The sequence below is a fragment of the Dermacentor albipictus genome, chromosome 9 (genome assembly GCF_038994185.2).
Source record: "Dermacentor albipictus isolate Rhodes 1998 colony chromosome 9, USDA_Dalb.pri_finalv2, whole genome shotgun sequence".
Lineage (NCBI taxonomy): Eukaryota > Metazoa > Arthropoda > Arachnida > Ixodida > Ixodidae > Dermacentor > Dermacentor albipictus.
Genome location: NC_091829.1, coordinates 94738930 through 94754567, shown reverse-complemented (window position 1 = coordinate 94754567; position 15638 = coordinate 94738930). Strand labels below are relative to the sequence as shown.

The 15638-nt window shown below is 51.3% G+C and overlaps 1 protein-coding gene across 1 annotated transcript; it reads left to right on the top strand.

The window, feature by feature from the left end:
- The first annotated feature begins 323 nt into the window (after window positions 1-323).
- Window positions 324-2392, top strand: LOC139049921 (solute carrier family 22 member 7-like). The gene has a single exon (XM_070525796.1). It carries the CDS (start codon window positions 444-446, stop codon window positions 2202-2204), a length of 1761 nt encoding a protein of 586 aa, XP_070381897.1. The 5' UTR covers window positions 324-443; the 3' UTR covers window positions 2205-2392.
- Window positions 2393-15638: the final 13246 nt, after the last annotated feature.

The following is a 15638-nucleotide window of genomic DNA, read 5'->3' as shown; positions in this document are numbered from 1 at the left end:
TGACGGTACAATGACGATGATGGCATCACAACGGTGTGATGACAATAGTACGATGAAGAGCGCTTGACGGCAACGGTGTGCCGAACACTGTACACGGAGCCTGCATGACGAACATGGCGTGACGGTGACGGCATCCCTTCTTTTTTTAAAAAAAATATTCATATGCGTAAGCTTTTACATCACATGCTTCATCATTCTCATTGTCTTTTTCGCTTTCTAAGTAGCTACCCAATAACGTTCTGATACAGGCAGTGATTTCAGTTTCTTCTTCTAATCATGCTCCTCTTTTTAACGTCGTTTTTCCTCATTCTTTCGCGTGGCGCGCGCCACCACGTGTGAAGACGAAGAAGCAGTCATCTCAAGGTGCCTCGGGGCCTTGTTTTCAGCAGAAGCGCCGAAGCATATATAGCTCTGGACCGAGACCTCCGTGTTAAAAAAAGGGCATGGACCTCTTCGTACCGCGGCGACTCGCAGCCGCCGACCTTCTGACGAGCGAGTGCTTCGACTGCCAGGAAGGCTTCGGCGACGGAGTGTTCCAGAGGCGGCTGTTGATCCTCAGCGCCGTCACCATCTTCCTGCTGGACGGACACGCCGCACTGCTTCCCGTGATCTCGCGCGACGTGGACCATTGGTGCAAGAGACCGGCCGCCTACAACGTCTCGGCGGACGCTTGGAAGAACTATGCCATACCTGTGGGCGCCGATGGACGCCACAGTCGTTGCTACGTATTCGAGAATCTCGGAGACTCGCCGAACGACACGGACGCGGTGGTAGAGTGCTACGAGTGGGACTACGACCAAGCGCAAGCCTCGACGTCAGTCATTAGCGTCTGGAACATGGTTTGCCGTAGACGCCTCTTGCTCGCCGTCACAATGGCGGTGCAGAACGTGGGTTCCGGCGCGTTCCTGCTGCTTTCGGGCGCCGCGGCCGACCTATTCGGCAGGATGCCTGTTCACTTGGTAGCCGCGACGGCTACGATTGCGTCGACAGTAGCGGGCTGCCTGACCACCAACTACGCGCTTTACACCTTGGCGCAGTTTTTTGCATCCGGCGGCGCGGCCGTCAGCTCCGCCGTGACCGTGCTCGTCTGCTTCGAGGTTACCGTCCACGAACACAGGCCGTTGTACCTCATCTTCGCTGCGACAGCCAGCTTCTTTCTGGCCGACCTGTGGTTTGCGATCAATAGGAGCCTGCAGATCAGCTGGGCCCTGGTACAAGCCGTGTATCTCTCGCCGACACTGCTTCTGCTCGCTACGTTTGCGGTCGCGCAAGAATCGCCGCGCTGGCTCATCGCCAAGGGCCGCCTGGAAGAGGCCGAGGCCGTGATGCTGCTTGCGGCCGAAATGAACCGCTTTCCCTTCGCCGGCACATCCTGCCTGCTCGACAAACTGATGCTGAAGAGGGGTCACTGGAAGCACCGGAACGGCGCCGCCTCCTCCACCGTTGAAGAAGGCCCGTTGCTCGACGCCGTCTCGGTCCGGCGGCGAGCGTTGATAATGTTCGCCGTCCTGTTCTCCCTCATGTTCGCCGTCTTCACAGACGTGATATCAACAATGGTGCGAACCGACAAGAGCGAGGGCAGCAGTGGTTTGTTCATGGGCGTCCAGTTCGCTGGCGGCCTGCTCAGTTACGCGGTCATGCACACTGCGGTAACCCGCTTTGCGCTGGTGAAGGTGCTCCGCGTGGCCTTGATGGTGGCCGGCCTCGCCCACTGTGTGCTCTCTTTCGTCGTCAGCTTCAGTCCCGCGGTCACCGTTTTACTGGCGCTCTCGCGCGGGATCCTTATCGTAGCCATCGTCATCAGCGTCGCGTACGTCATGGAGATGGTCCCCACGGCCGTGCGCGGTGTGGCCTTGTGCTGGGAGCTGGCCAGTGGCCACATTGGCGCCCTCTGCGCCAGTGCAACCCTGGTGCTGCACCAACTCGGCCGCGAGGACGTAGCGTTCGCCACGGCGGCGCTCCTGCTCTTGATGTCGCTGTTTGCGACATCCGACCTGCCCACTTCCACTGCAGTCGAGTGCATGGTCGCTAATGCCGCGACTAGGCGACGTCCCTCGGTCTCCAGCAAGGTCTCCATAGACCACATGAAGAAGACGCTGGAACAGGGCGGGAAGGGATCCAGGTCGACCGCTAGGAGCAGGAGAAGCTTGTCGGAGGTTTCGCTGCGCTCGTTTTCGGTCCACAGCGACGCGCAGCGTTTCTGACCACTATAGATGTATATATATATATATCCTGTATACTCCGTGTACTCTGACACAGGGTGGTGCACCAGCCGAAAACGTTAAGTAAACATGTCTTACTTTCAAAAAGATTGTCGTTCTGCATATGTTACGCCGTGACCTGCATGCTGAATATATATATACACATATAATGTCCAATTATATGCGGCGGCTTGCGCGAGAAATGGTCGTAAGCGCATACACTTTCGAGACAGTTCGGCTTACTTTATTAGTAATTTGCTGTAGACTGGAGGGGGCGGGGGCACGACAGGGGTTCAAGAGGGATCCATTCGAAGGCCGGCCAATGTGTGGGTGTACCTATTAAAATGTATTTATTTCTCTTCTATAATTTTTGAAGTGACATTATACACAGTTTAGAAATGGGACATTCAAGTTGCTAACTCCGGTGCCGCCATGTTTTTGTGATTTGCAGTGGAAATTTAGTTTCCTTTAGAACCTTTCTGGAAATATTCAACAGCACAGAGGAACAATATACTTGCAGAAGACTACATGGGTGCTGACTGTCAACTGGTTTATTCGAAGGAACGGGAATATATTTTAGCATGAAATTATTTCTGCATTTCTCTCTCTTTCATTTTTTGCTGAATATATGAAGTGCTGTAATGCGCAGAGTGCGTTACGGCAAGGCTGGAGCCCAAGTAAATAACGCGGGCCATTTTTAGTTTATTTTGGGTATAATTTGCTTGACTAACCTGTGCTGGGTCTTTTGCCACATCTGTACAATAGAAATAAGCTGACTTCAGTTATTCCTCCGGCTGTGGATTCCTTTACAAACTGCGGCGGCAGCTGGTTCTCGCATGAGACAGGGAGGGCTAATACCGCCACACACAAAGTAATAACGAAGAGAACATTAGCAGTCAATGAGCGTGGAATGTGATAAAACAATATGCGGATCCCAAAAGCTGTGGGAACAGTTTGAGGCGAATCTTTCCTTATTGTTTCCGAGCAACAGTGGATGAAGATAGCAAGACAGAAAGAGAGAATAAACATCTTTATTATGTGAAAGTAACACTGGAGAGGCGTGCTCATTGCAGAATGCCTTGAGCTCGGGACCCGTCGTGGGCACTGGCGATCAGCCGTTGCTGATCTTTGAGGTCGGAGATGGCCGAAGCTCTCTCCCAAAGCCGGTTGGTGTGATAAGGGTTCGGAGGATTTAGTCATGCCTGTCTGCAACCCCCTACTATCTGCCTAATAGACTCGGTTTCTCCGCAGACGCGGCATTTCGGAGAGAATTGTGTATGGGCTACGAGATAATTTTAGGCTGGGTGTGGGAATGCATTGACTTGTAGAGCTCGGAAGAATGCTTCCTGGTTTCTATTAGTTACTTGTGTGGGGGAGGGTATGTTCTGCTGGCTAGCTTGTAATGTTGTGCGACATCTTGGTGCGAGACTGGATTGTGCATGCGCTCGGATGCGGATTCCCCAGCGTCGGCTCGGCGCGTCAAATATCGAGCCACTATGTTGGCGATTTCGTTGCCAGGAATGCCGTGGTGATCGTGACTGGTGTAGTTGGCGGCTTTTGACTAATGATTCTGAGCGTCTTGGCATGAATTCTGCCGCTAGTGAAGCTGCGACAGGCCTGTTGAGAGTTGGTCCCTATGATTTCAACCTTTGTTTGGGAGATAGCGAGAAGTATGGCCTTTTCCTCACCTTGGAGGGGATTGTTTCAGGGGAACGAAATGCTGCTCCGATGTTCTTTGTTTGCGACTACGGCGGCTGTTGTGGCTGCTCGTCCGGGGTAAAACGGCGCGCAACAACCGTGTAGTTTGTAGGGGGTTGACTTCCGTGTTGCTTGTGTGTGACCCGGGCCTCCCTTCGCAGCGCGGGCTGGCTACGCTGGGTACATGTTGCAAGTTAGGGGAGGCGCGGTGATGTTGCTCCGGATGGCATGGGGTAAGCTTACAGTCTGAGGTGACGAGTGGGGAAGATAGCAAAATTTGCCCTCAGCGCAAGTTTATTATTGCATACAGAGCATATAGAGCGCAAGCATTTATACAGAGCGAAATAAACATTTCCTCATTTACAAGGCGTTTCGCGTCTACTTTATGAAATTGCACGTGGCACAGATTCGATGCAGGCTTGTAGAAATAGTTCGCAATCATTTTAATTAGGTAAACGGTTCCGCACTAAGACCACGCGCAATTGAGCAGCAGAAGCAAAAAAAAGGAAAAAAATTGGAGGTCGCTTAAGCTTCGCCTTCAAGAATGGAACGCGACAGCGTTATCGCACCCCGTTCGCACCGCCAACTCATTCGCTCGGCATGCATGCTCTTGACGAGACGAAGGGGAGAAGCGGGCAAGTAGCGTGCCACCTGTCGGGGCAGCGCCGTACATTGCGAGGACGGGGTCTTCAGCGTTTGCCGAAAGACGGCTCTGCGTGTGCGCCAAGCGCAGAATGAAACGTACTTCGCTACTCGGTTAACTGCGACTTCTGTAATTTACGTCCTCATAATTACCGATATACACCGCAGTATAGCTTTCTACGGCACGTTTCTAAGGCTACACCGCGCACCGCATTCACTAGAGGCGCTTTTGTCGCGCCTTGAACCATCGAACTCATGGCTGAGTGGTAGCGTCTCCGTCTCACCCTCCGGAGACACTGGTTCGATTCCCACCCAGCCCTACCTGCAAGTTGTTTTTATTTATGAATGGCCTTCTGGGATTTTTCGCTCACGGCCAATGCCACCGACACCGGCTTTTCTGCGACACGAGCTCCTTAACGCTATCGCGTTAAAGAATAGCGCAGCCGGCGTAGCGCGTGCCAGCTAGCGTTCAAAACGCGCTCGTCTGAAACCGAAACCAGGAGTTAATCCCAGCAGCTCGGTGCGTTACAGTCAATTCGGCCGCTGGGCTCTGAGGGTGTGTCCGAATGATTAAAGTAGCACCATTTCCAAGGTCGATTCAAATAGGCCGCGAAGCTTCGGGCGGAAAGCGGTTCAGTACAGATTGTCACCGACGTCAGCATGGGGGGTTATGGGAGAAGCAATTGAAGCGCGACTATGTTTGGGGGGAACAAAGATTGAGAAAGAAAAACGCGTTTTTTAATTCAAACGAGACACAGTTAGATTCATTCAACGAAAATAAAATTTCTAGTCAATGTTATATATTCGTGACGAGTTAAGAAAATAGAAGTTTAATTTTATTATTATTAATAAATGCATTTCTTTTCAGCGCCTATCACTACAGGCGGCGTTGACGCCACTATCACTCGCAGTGCAATGCACGTCTTGAAATGGGCAGAAAGGCGCACTCGTAAAGGTCACCTGTTGGAATACGCCCCCCTCACAGTTTGTGCTTTCTTGCTTGTCGAAGTTTGTCTGAATTTGGTGGCGCGGGTAGCTTCATCGCTTCTTAATCTGTTCAGTCAAAAGTAGTGACTTACGACCGCCAGATAATTGTGTAGTTGTTTTCGTGCGACTGCGCTGGCCGACGGGCTTAGCATCCGACAATAGGATCAGCACTCTACACCTAAAGATTTCGTCGGCCTCCAAAGAAAGTGTGTTCTGTACAGGGATGCGATTTCGACAACCGTATGGCTGGCCTTTTCCTGCATCGCTTGCCACGCTGAAAGCTCGGAACGCCCATCAAGTCGAATGGCGGGGCATTTGAATATATAGCTCCAAAGGAAGGACAACAAAACAAATTTCGCGCCTTCGAAAACAAAATGACGTCACATCTGCTTTTAACGGATATGGCGTCACGTTATTTTTTCTTCCGCCGGAAATGTTCCCACCACATAAAGATGGCGCTAAGCCCCATGAACCGCAGATGGACCGCCATGTTTTGAACGTATGGGCTTCTATGGAAGCTTCGCTACCAGGTATATTTACCTTGCCATTTCCGCCACCCTCCCCTGCTTTGCACTCGTTTCTCTTCGCGTGCACTTGCTTCCCGATTGTAAGGTCGCTCTGATTGTTCGGGTTCTTAAGTGTCACGAATCGGCCACGTGCTGTGTGTATAGAGAGGGGGTTCACTTTCCCCCATGTGAGCGGGGCGACAGTTGCTGTGTTATGTGGGGTCACAGGCACCGCGCGGTTTTGGGTGACGCGTCGCGACAGGCGCCAGGAGGGCGCGTGCAGATTTCGGGAAGTCGGTATTGTGCGCACGGTGTTGGCAGTCCGCCGACGGTCACACAGACCAGCCTTGAAAGGGACCGCTGTACAAAATATTGTGGGTCTGGCGCCCGAGTGCCTGACTAATTGGAGGCGCCGCCGAGGTTAAGAAGGACTTAGCAACTCTGACCCCGTGCCGCATGCAGTGAGCATAGACCTAATCTTCTACGCGTCCGGAACGCAATCGCCAGCCTTGTTGTTGGGTGCGACTGCCTGTGTGGTGTCGAAGGCCAGCTTACAGTGCACGCTGTAGGAATGCGGTGCACACGTAAAGAGTGCATTCGGACGACGGCGTCTTGGAAACACGCACTCGGAGAACTTTGTCTTGTAGACAATAAGTTTGAAGGACAAGGAGGGCCATCCGTCTCCCACATGGCCAAACTTTGAGTACAGCGGCACTACGTGGCGTCGATGCCCCTGCTTCCGAGACATTTGCGGCCTAGACGCCGTTGGGATTTGAAATGGTCTAGCGATAACTTGTTTGGGCCTGGCGTGTTTTGCTGAGCCCGTCACTAACTACGGAGAAATGAGAGGGCAACGGAGTTTTGGCGAAGAAGGAAAAGAGCTTTGTTTTCCAGTATGTTTATTTTTAAGAGTAAGCCCATCCCTGTGGGTTGTGGCTTAACAAACGGTTGACTCTGATTGGCAACTGAACCTGTGGGACGGGCCAACGGCCCTACCGCCTTTTTTTTCTTTGTATATTTGGGCTATAAAAATCGGGACGACATGCTGTCCGTCAGACTTGGCTGAAATCAGGATTTCTGATAGATCAGTGAGCCTCCGTACTATGTACGTTAGAACGAGTCTGGGCTCTAACAGTCATTGAGACAGTCGAAGGGTGAGACTTTGTTTCTCAATGGTTCAAAATTGTAATGTATTTGTTTTACCTGCCATGTATATAGAAAAGTTTACGTATAAATATTTCTTGTACATCTGATCTCATCGTTTCCTGCCTGCGGTTGATCAACAACTGCCGATCATCATCCGAGAAGCTTCAAGTTCCAACGGGGAAGCGAGGACGGAGAACGAACAAAACTTTACTGGCGCAGCACGACAGGATCAGCAAGTCCCACAACGAGCAACGAGCAGCGAGCCAGGCGCAAGGCATCCGAGGACCACCAGCCAATTTCTGCAAGGGTTGCAATTCATCTGGACGAGGACGTCAGGCGGCGCCCCCAGCAGCAACGGGTGAGCGGGATTCCTTGCGTTTTGTCTAGGTTGGCATGGCTGTTGTTCAGTGAGGTTAATGGTGTTCACGCGCAGAACAGCAAATGCGATTGAGGCTAACGTAAACATTGATACTTCATCTGAACAAACAGAGGGTCAGAGACGGCAGGAGCTGCAACGTGTCGGAGAGACCGAGTCTGAGACGTCGGATACTGAAATGGATAGTGAGACGCAAGGCGCTGCTCAGGCTCTGAGCACGACAGATCCAGAGGCCATGGCGGTGAGACGCCTGGTGCTGGAGCTGGAAAAGGTGCGCCTACAGCTAGAGTGCGAGCGCATTGCTCTACAGAGAGTGGTGCTCGAGCAGTCGAGCAGGCCGCCTTCGGTGTCGGAAGGAAGCGATCGGCGCGGTGCCATCAGGGATGGAATAGCACAATGTGCTAAAGTGCTTAAGGCATACCGGTTGCCGTGTGACGCTGACGTTCCGATATGGTTTGATGAGGTCGAAAAGTTGTTTGCATCTTTTCAAGTACCGGCACATAGCCGGGTACATTTGATCATACCTGCGCTGGCCGAGCGGGTCCGTTATCTGTTGCGTGGCCTCAATGACGAGGAATGTACAGATTATGATACTGTAAAGAAGGCGGTATTAGATGAACTTAAGCTCACGCCAGCTAAATACTTGGAGAGGTTTGAAAAGGCATCTAAACGAAAGGAGGAAACTTGGGCTCAGTTCGCGTCCCGCGCTAGAACCTATTTGGCCTATTACCTTCAATCTCGCAATGCAAACACAAAAGAAGCTATGACGGAGTTTATGGTCGCTGACCGTATGAAAGCCAGTCTAAGCTCAGAAGCCCTTGAATATGTTCTTTTGCGGGAGGGCGAAGATTGGTTTAAGCCAGTGGAGGTGGCGAAAGTGCTCGAGACTTTCGAGCAAGCTAAAGGGAAAGGACGAGCAACTAAGCCAGCCGCAACAGCCTCATTGCCGCAGCATGCAAAACTAGATGGCCCGCAGAGGACAAATTTAAAATGCCACGTGTGTCATATACAGGGTCACCTAGCCAGAGACTGCCCAAAAGCTTCAGATAAAGAACCGCAAGGGAAGCCGCCGACTGTGCAAAAACAAAGGGTACAGAAGGTTGCTGTTGTAAGTGAAGAACCTCCACCAGAGCAAGAAAGGGTGCTAAGCGCTAGAGTACAAGTCGTAGCTCAAAATGCTAGTTCAGGGAGGTCAAAGCTGGACCTTATCCCTATCATGTGCGGGGATATAGCAACAGTAGCTGTGTTGGACACAGGTAGTGAGATAACGGTGGTCCGTAAAAGTATGTTGCCCGTCGGTTTACAGGAGCCATCACGAACAGTAAGACTCGAGTCGGCATTCGGAAACACCATTCGAGCTAACCTAGCTACGCTGCCCGTAGGCAAGCATCGCCCGGGGGCTGTGATACAACCGCAGAGGATCGATCTGGTGTGCGCGGTTACAGACGAACTTGCAAACGGGGTTGACTGCCTGCTGTCAAAGGAAGATTGGGGACTACTTCAGGCGCAGGAAAAAGAGGAGTTTGGAGAGGAAAATATTCCGCGGGTAGCCAATTCCGTAGGGGTCGGATAAGTCGAAATGGTCGATAACACTGAGCCAGACTGCGGTCTAAGTTGCGAAGAAACGACAGATGAAATCCCTAAATTGCAAGGGAATAGTTTGATACAAGATGTAAATGGGGTGCTCAGTCAGCGGAAGGGATTTCGAGCTGCTCAGCTTGCCGATGAAAGCCTGAAAAAGGCCTGGAATGATGCGAGAAACGGCAAAGCTGGCATGTTCGTGTCAGACGGACTTTTGTACCATTGGGATTCCTTAGCGGGAGTCAAAGTGAGACAACTGGGCCTACCAGAAGAAAGACGCAATGAGGCAGTGCCGCTCCGATCCCTGACAGCGAGGGCCACATGCGAGGCTTTACTGGAAATTTTCAGTCGTACTGGAGTGCCGGGAGCGATCTGTTCAGACCAAGGTACTAACTTTAAATCTCAACTGACACAGTTAATGTTAGAAAAACTGGGCTGTTCACCCAGGTTCTCCACTGCCGAACACCCTGAGGGCAACGGAGTGGTTGAGAGATGGAACAGAGTCCTCAAAAATATGTTGTATCATGTAATGGAACGGGACCGAAGAAAGTGGGACAAGCTGATCCCATTTGTTCTGTGGGCGTATCACGAAGTGCCGCATGATACCACCGGGGTGGCGCCGTTCAGGCTATTGTACGGTAGAAACCCAAATGGGTCCCTATCAATATTGCAGCGAACTTCGACGGGTGAAATTGCGGTGCCCTCAACTCTGAGAGAGAACTACGCCGATGTGGGGAGCCCGCTTACAGCTTTGACAAGGCGAGGGGTTCCTAATTCAATTCCATGGTCGGAAGATGCGCAGTGCGCGCTCGAAAGTCAAAAGTTAACTCTCTGTCTGGCTGTCGCCATGAACACTCCTGAGCCTCATCAGCCGTACCGTCTATTCACTGATGCGTCGGCGACGGCGGCCGGTGCCTGTTTAGCTCAAATGTCAGCGGACGGAAAAGAAAAGCCGATCGCTTTTGCTAGCCATCGCTTTAACCCGACACAGGCGCGCTGGTCGACTATAGAGAGGGAAACCTTTGCTATTATTTGGGCACTCAAGAAATTTGACTACTGGCTTTTCGGAGCAGTGGTGAATGTTGTCTCTGACCATAACCCATTGTCATATTTGACAACCAGCACCCCACAGGGGGCCAAGTTAGCAAGATGGGCGCTTTCACTACAGCGCTACAATGTAACGGTGCGTCACCGGAAAGGAACAAGTAACGCCAATGCTGATGCATTGTCAAGGCTCTCGAATCGTTCATGGGAGCCAACCGAGTAAAGAGCAGAAAAGAAAGGATAGACAGAAACAGCCATGCCAGCTAGGACAGGCGTGAATGTTCCCGTTCACCCGAAGGACGTGTGCGTGGGACAGTTCAGCCTTGATGGAACTTTCTGTGGTTGTTGTCGTCCATGTGTGTGAGGGTTATAAGACTGTAGACATACTATGTATGTAACCTGCATATGTTACTTTGCTGCTGTTGTACCGTGCAGTGCGTTGGAGTGTTCCTGTACATATATGAGGGTTTCTTTTGCATGCTCACTGTCATGAATGTGTTGAGCTTTCGCCCTTTTCTTTTATCGCTGTGAGAAAATTGTTTTTTTTTTCCGTGGTCCTTTCAGTTCATTTTCCTGTTCCTTGCGGACCCCGCAGCACCCGTGTCGGGCAGCGTATGTCAATTCTCTTTGACGGAACCTTCAGAGCCTAAATTCTAGGATACAGCGCCCTTTGGCTCTTGTAGTATAGCTGGGTACATTGTGAGCCCAGTATACTCTTTAGGAGGGACGTGTAAGGTCGCTCTGATTGTTCGGGTTCTTAAGTGTCACGAATCGGCCACGTGCTGTGTGTATAGAGAGGGGGTTCACTTTCCCCCATGTCAGCGGGGTGACAGTTGCTGTGTTATGTGGGGTCACAGGCACCGCGCGGTTTTGGGTGACGCGTCGCGGCAGGCGCCAGGAGGGCGAGTGCAGATTCCGGGAAGTCGGTATTGTGCGCACGGTGTTGGCAGTCCGCCGACGGTCACACAGACCAGCCTTGAAAGGGACCGCTGTACAAGGTATTGTGGGTCTGGCGCCCGAGTGTCTGACTAATTGAAGGCGCCGCCGAGGTTAAGAAGGACTTAGCAACTCTGAACCCGTGCCAAATGCAGTGAGCATAGACCTAATCTTCTACGCGTCCGGAACGCAATCGCCAGCCTTGTTGTTGGGTGCGACTGCCTGTGTGGTGTCGAAGGCCAGCTTACAGTGCACGCTGTAGGAATGCGGTGCACACGTAAAGAGTGCATTCGGACGCTGTTCGCTCTGTTGTCACCTCAGCTCTGTAATTTTTGCATAGGTTTTGCTATTCATTAAGTGAGTTATTTATATCCTTGGAAGACGGCCGCATCTTTAAGGAGGTACTGTCCCTATGGGAAGGGTACGGCTGCTCCGGCGCCGGCATCTTTAAAGGGACAGCGCCATCCGAAGGAAGCCAGCGTGGCGGAGGCGGCCATGGCCTCGCAAGGTGTGGAGCTGCCAGACGTCAGGGACGATAAGCAGTCCAGTGCGTCATCATCGGTCAGTGGGGACGACACAACTATCGTCGACCCTGACGAGCAAGTGGCTGATATGGCGGAAGTGGACAGCGACGGCTTCAAGGTGGTGAGTCATCGGAAGCAAAGAACGGTCGGAATCCCAGTGGTAGTTTTGCCAACAGAGAAAGGTGTTGATTTGAGAGAGCGGAACCCTATCAGGCTCTTTGAAGCCATTAAGGTACTGCTGGGATCTGCCCCGATTCGCAGCCGCTTCACATCGCAAGGCGCGCTTTATTTAGATATCACAACGGAAGAGCAAGTTGACATTCTGCTCCGGTGCTCTCAGATTGGGGACATAAAAGTTAATGCCCGGCTGCCCCACTCCTACATGACTAACACATGTGTTATTAGGGGAGTACCAGTGTGGTATTCGGAAAGCGACCTTCTTGACTACTTGAAACCGCAAGGGGTTCTGCACGTGAAACGTCTCATGCGCCGGGTGGAGACTCAAGAAAAAGAATGGGCAGCGAAACCTACTAACTCTGTTGTGATAACGTTTGCTCCTAACACCGAGCGCCCCGAAAAAATTGACCTCGGTTTTACCAAGCATGCAGTCAAAGAATTCGTTGAACCTCCTCCCCGATGCTTTAGGTGCCAACGCTTTGGGCATGTAGCTAAAGTTTGCATCAAAGATCTACGTTGCAAACGATGCGGTGGCGCCCACGATTACAAAGCCTGCAAGGCAGATTTTGCTTGCGCTAATTGTGGTGGCGACCATCCAGCGAGTTTTGGTGGCTGCCCCTTCCGTGTAAGCGCCTTACACCGCCGAGTGTCCTTCATTAGTGGTCCCAAACCACAACCTACTGAGAAGCGGATACCTGGAAGTGACGAGTTCCCGGCGTTAGATTCGGAAGTTGAGTTCCCTGCGTTAGAGTTGGACGTTCGTAGCGTGGTAGCCAGCAACGTCAGAGAGCGACCTGAGCCTAGCAAGACGGCAAAGTCCTCTGTGGGTGAGTCGGTTGTTCGATCTGCTGCAGCAAAAAGTGTCCAAGTTTCTCAGCGACCAGACTTGACAGCCAGACAGCCGGACAAGTTTCACAGCCAGACTCGACAACATGGAGGACATTCCCTCGCCTCAAAAGAGATGAAGACACCAGCTGAAGTGGCCAAGAGTGGGTCCAAGTCCGCAACCTTTGTTGAAGTTGTGAGGAAGTGCGTACAGCAAAATAAGGAGCTCAAAAATCAGGAACTGTCCGACCTTCTGCGAGTTTTGTTTGAAGTCCTGCGTTCATATGTTCAAGTGATGCAGACTGGCACCCTGAAGAACTTTCTACAGCTCGTTCTTTCCTTTGAGCCCATGATTACCACCTTCGCAGCGACCTTCACCTTATAATATGGCTAGTCTTCTTCAACCTCGTGCAACAAAAAATCACCGAAAAGTGCCATTTATTATGCAATGGAACTGCGCTGGGATTAAAAGTCGATTAGCAGAACTTAAATTATTTCTGAAAGATACGTGCGTTCCAGTTTTAGCCCTCTCGGAGGCTGGCCTACCAAGCGGGAGATCTTTAACTGGATATGTCGCCCATAAGAATTGCAGCATAAAGTCATTTCCCGCGGGAAGCGCTGCCCTTTGCATACGAAGAGAGATTCCTCATGTGGCTTTGAACGTCACCGATCTTTGCACCGATAGCATTGAGGTAGCGGCTGTGAGGATACGTCTTGGCTTCCGAACTCTTTCTATTGCATCCGTATACGTGTCTCCGCGGAAGAAGGTAGCAATGGACTTGTTTCTGCAGCAGCTTTGTGACCGTTGCCCAGCGCCCCGAATTATCTGCGGGGACTTCAACGCCCATCACTCTCTCTGGGGTGACAGGAACACAGATTCCCGCGGACGCAAACTTGTAGAAGTTATCGATAGTTTGGACTTGTGCGTGGCCAATGACGGAAGTCCCACTTTCTTCCGGCCTCCAGCCTCAGCCACATCAATAGACCTAACCTTGCATTCATCTGACGTCCGCGTGAAGTGGTCAACTGCACCTGACCGCATGGGAAGTGATCACTATCCAATTTTTGTGTTTACTGCCGACTTCCATTTGCGCGACTCTAAAATTAGCCATGTTGTTAATTGGGACAAATACAGGGAGCAACTTGCCTGTGTTTCTGGTGATGTGATTGACAAAATGATTTCTGGTAAGATGGCTGCTACCACAGCGGTCAAGTTGCCTACTCATTTTCCGACTCCGGATTTAAAACTCAGGAACCTTTGCGCCGCGCGCAGAAGGGCGGAGCGACAACTGATGCGGAAGAAGGATGACAGATCCTTGAAGACGACCTTCAATAGGCTTAACTCTGCCATTCGACGCCATACGAACAAGCTCTGTAGGTCGCAGTGGGCGTCCTTCTGCGCTAGCTTGACGGTTTTCTCACCGATGACGAGGATTTGGCGAGTCATTGGCAGTCTTGCTGGTGATTCTCGACCTAGTAGACCTTTTGAAGCGCTTGCACTGCGCAAGCAGAAACCTCTCGTGTGCTTGGCAGAGGAATTTGCAGATGCATTTGTAAGTACAAGTTCAGGAATTCCTCCCTGCACTCCACCTGCAATATCTACGTCTGTGATGGACGCCCCGTTTACACTTCGAGAGCTACAGACAGCACTCAGCGGCCTGCGGCGTCGATGTGCACCAGGTCCTGACGGCATCACCAACCAGATGATGCAGAACCTACCTCTGGAACACCGAAAGATGCTTCTAAGCTATCTCAATCGAGTGTGGGAGACTGGCGACGTTCCTCCTTCATGGAAAGTGGCTCGCGTTGTCCCAGTGCTGAAGCCCGGCAAAGAAATGACAGACTTGGCCTCATATCGTCCTGTATCACTGACGTCGTGCGTGGCTAAGCTTATGGAGAAGCTGGCAAGTAAGCGTTTATCTTGGTGGCTCGAAGATAGAAGGGCTCTGCCAACATGCATGACTGGATTCCGAACAGGTTTAAGCGCGCAAGACAGCGTCTTGGACTTGATAAGCCATATTGAACATCATAGAGCTTTCGGCCTTTCAACACTAGTTATTTTCCTAGACGTATCAAAGGCTTATGATACCATCCTTCAGAGCTCAATACTAAATAGTTTGCAGGCCATGGGCGTACAGGGTTATCTTCTGCGCTTCATTCACTCATTTATCAGTGATCGGAAAATTCAAGTGCAGTTAGGAAGTACCACAAGCACCGAAAGGGTGGTATCGCGAGGTGTACCTCAAGGAAGTGTTCTTTCCCCAACGCTCTTTAACGTTGCAATGGCTGGTCTTCCCGCTGAAGTGCAAAAACATTGCAGGCATGTCCATATGTCGATATACGCGGACGACATCTGCCTTTGGTTAACCGGATATCAACACAAGCGTTTAGCTCTGATAGCTCGACAGGCATTACTTTCAGTTCAAAATTACCTTCAAGGTGTGGGGTTGACTCTCTCGGTGGAAAAATCTGGCTTCATAATGTTTCCAGGTAGAGGAAGAAGGTATGCGCGGCTGAAGATAGACCTTAATCAATCTTGTCTTCGACAATTTAAACACAAGCGCTTTTTGGGCGTCATTATCGACTACCGCCTACAGTGGCGACGAGTTGTGGACTCGGTTGTGACATCGATATCTTCGCGTCTCAATGTAATCCGTAGAGTTGCAAGTGAGCAATGGGGAAATCACCCTTCTTCAATGATCAGGTTGCACGATGCACTAGTGACGAGTCGAATAATGTATCAGCTCCCTTTAATTTCCCCATCGATATCACAGCTGGAACGACTTGAGGTTCTGCACAGAAAGGGCCTAAGAAGGGCTCTTGGCGTTCCGCAGACTGCTCCTAACAATGCAGTACTTTATGAATCTCTATCGAGACCTCTTAGCTTAGTCGCTTCACAAAGGTTATTGATGCAAATTGGCCGCCTCAAACAGACGGCAGCTGGCCGAGCCCTTCTACAGCGCCTTCGAAAGAGATCCGAGTCCCGAGCGTACTT

Excerpts from the sequence above, each read along its gene's own strand:
- LOC139049921 (XM_070525796.1), top strand. The coding sequence starts at position 444 with ATGGACCTCTTCGTACCGCGGCGACTCGCAGCCGCCGACCTTCTGACG.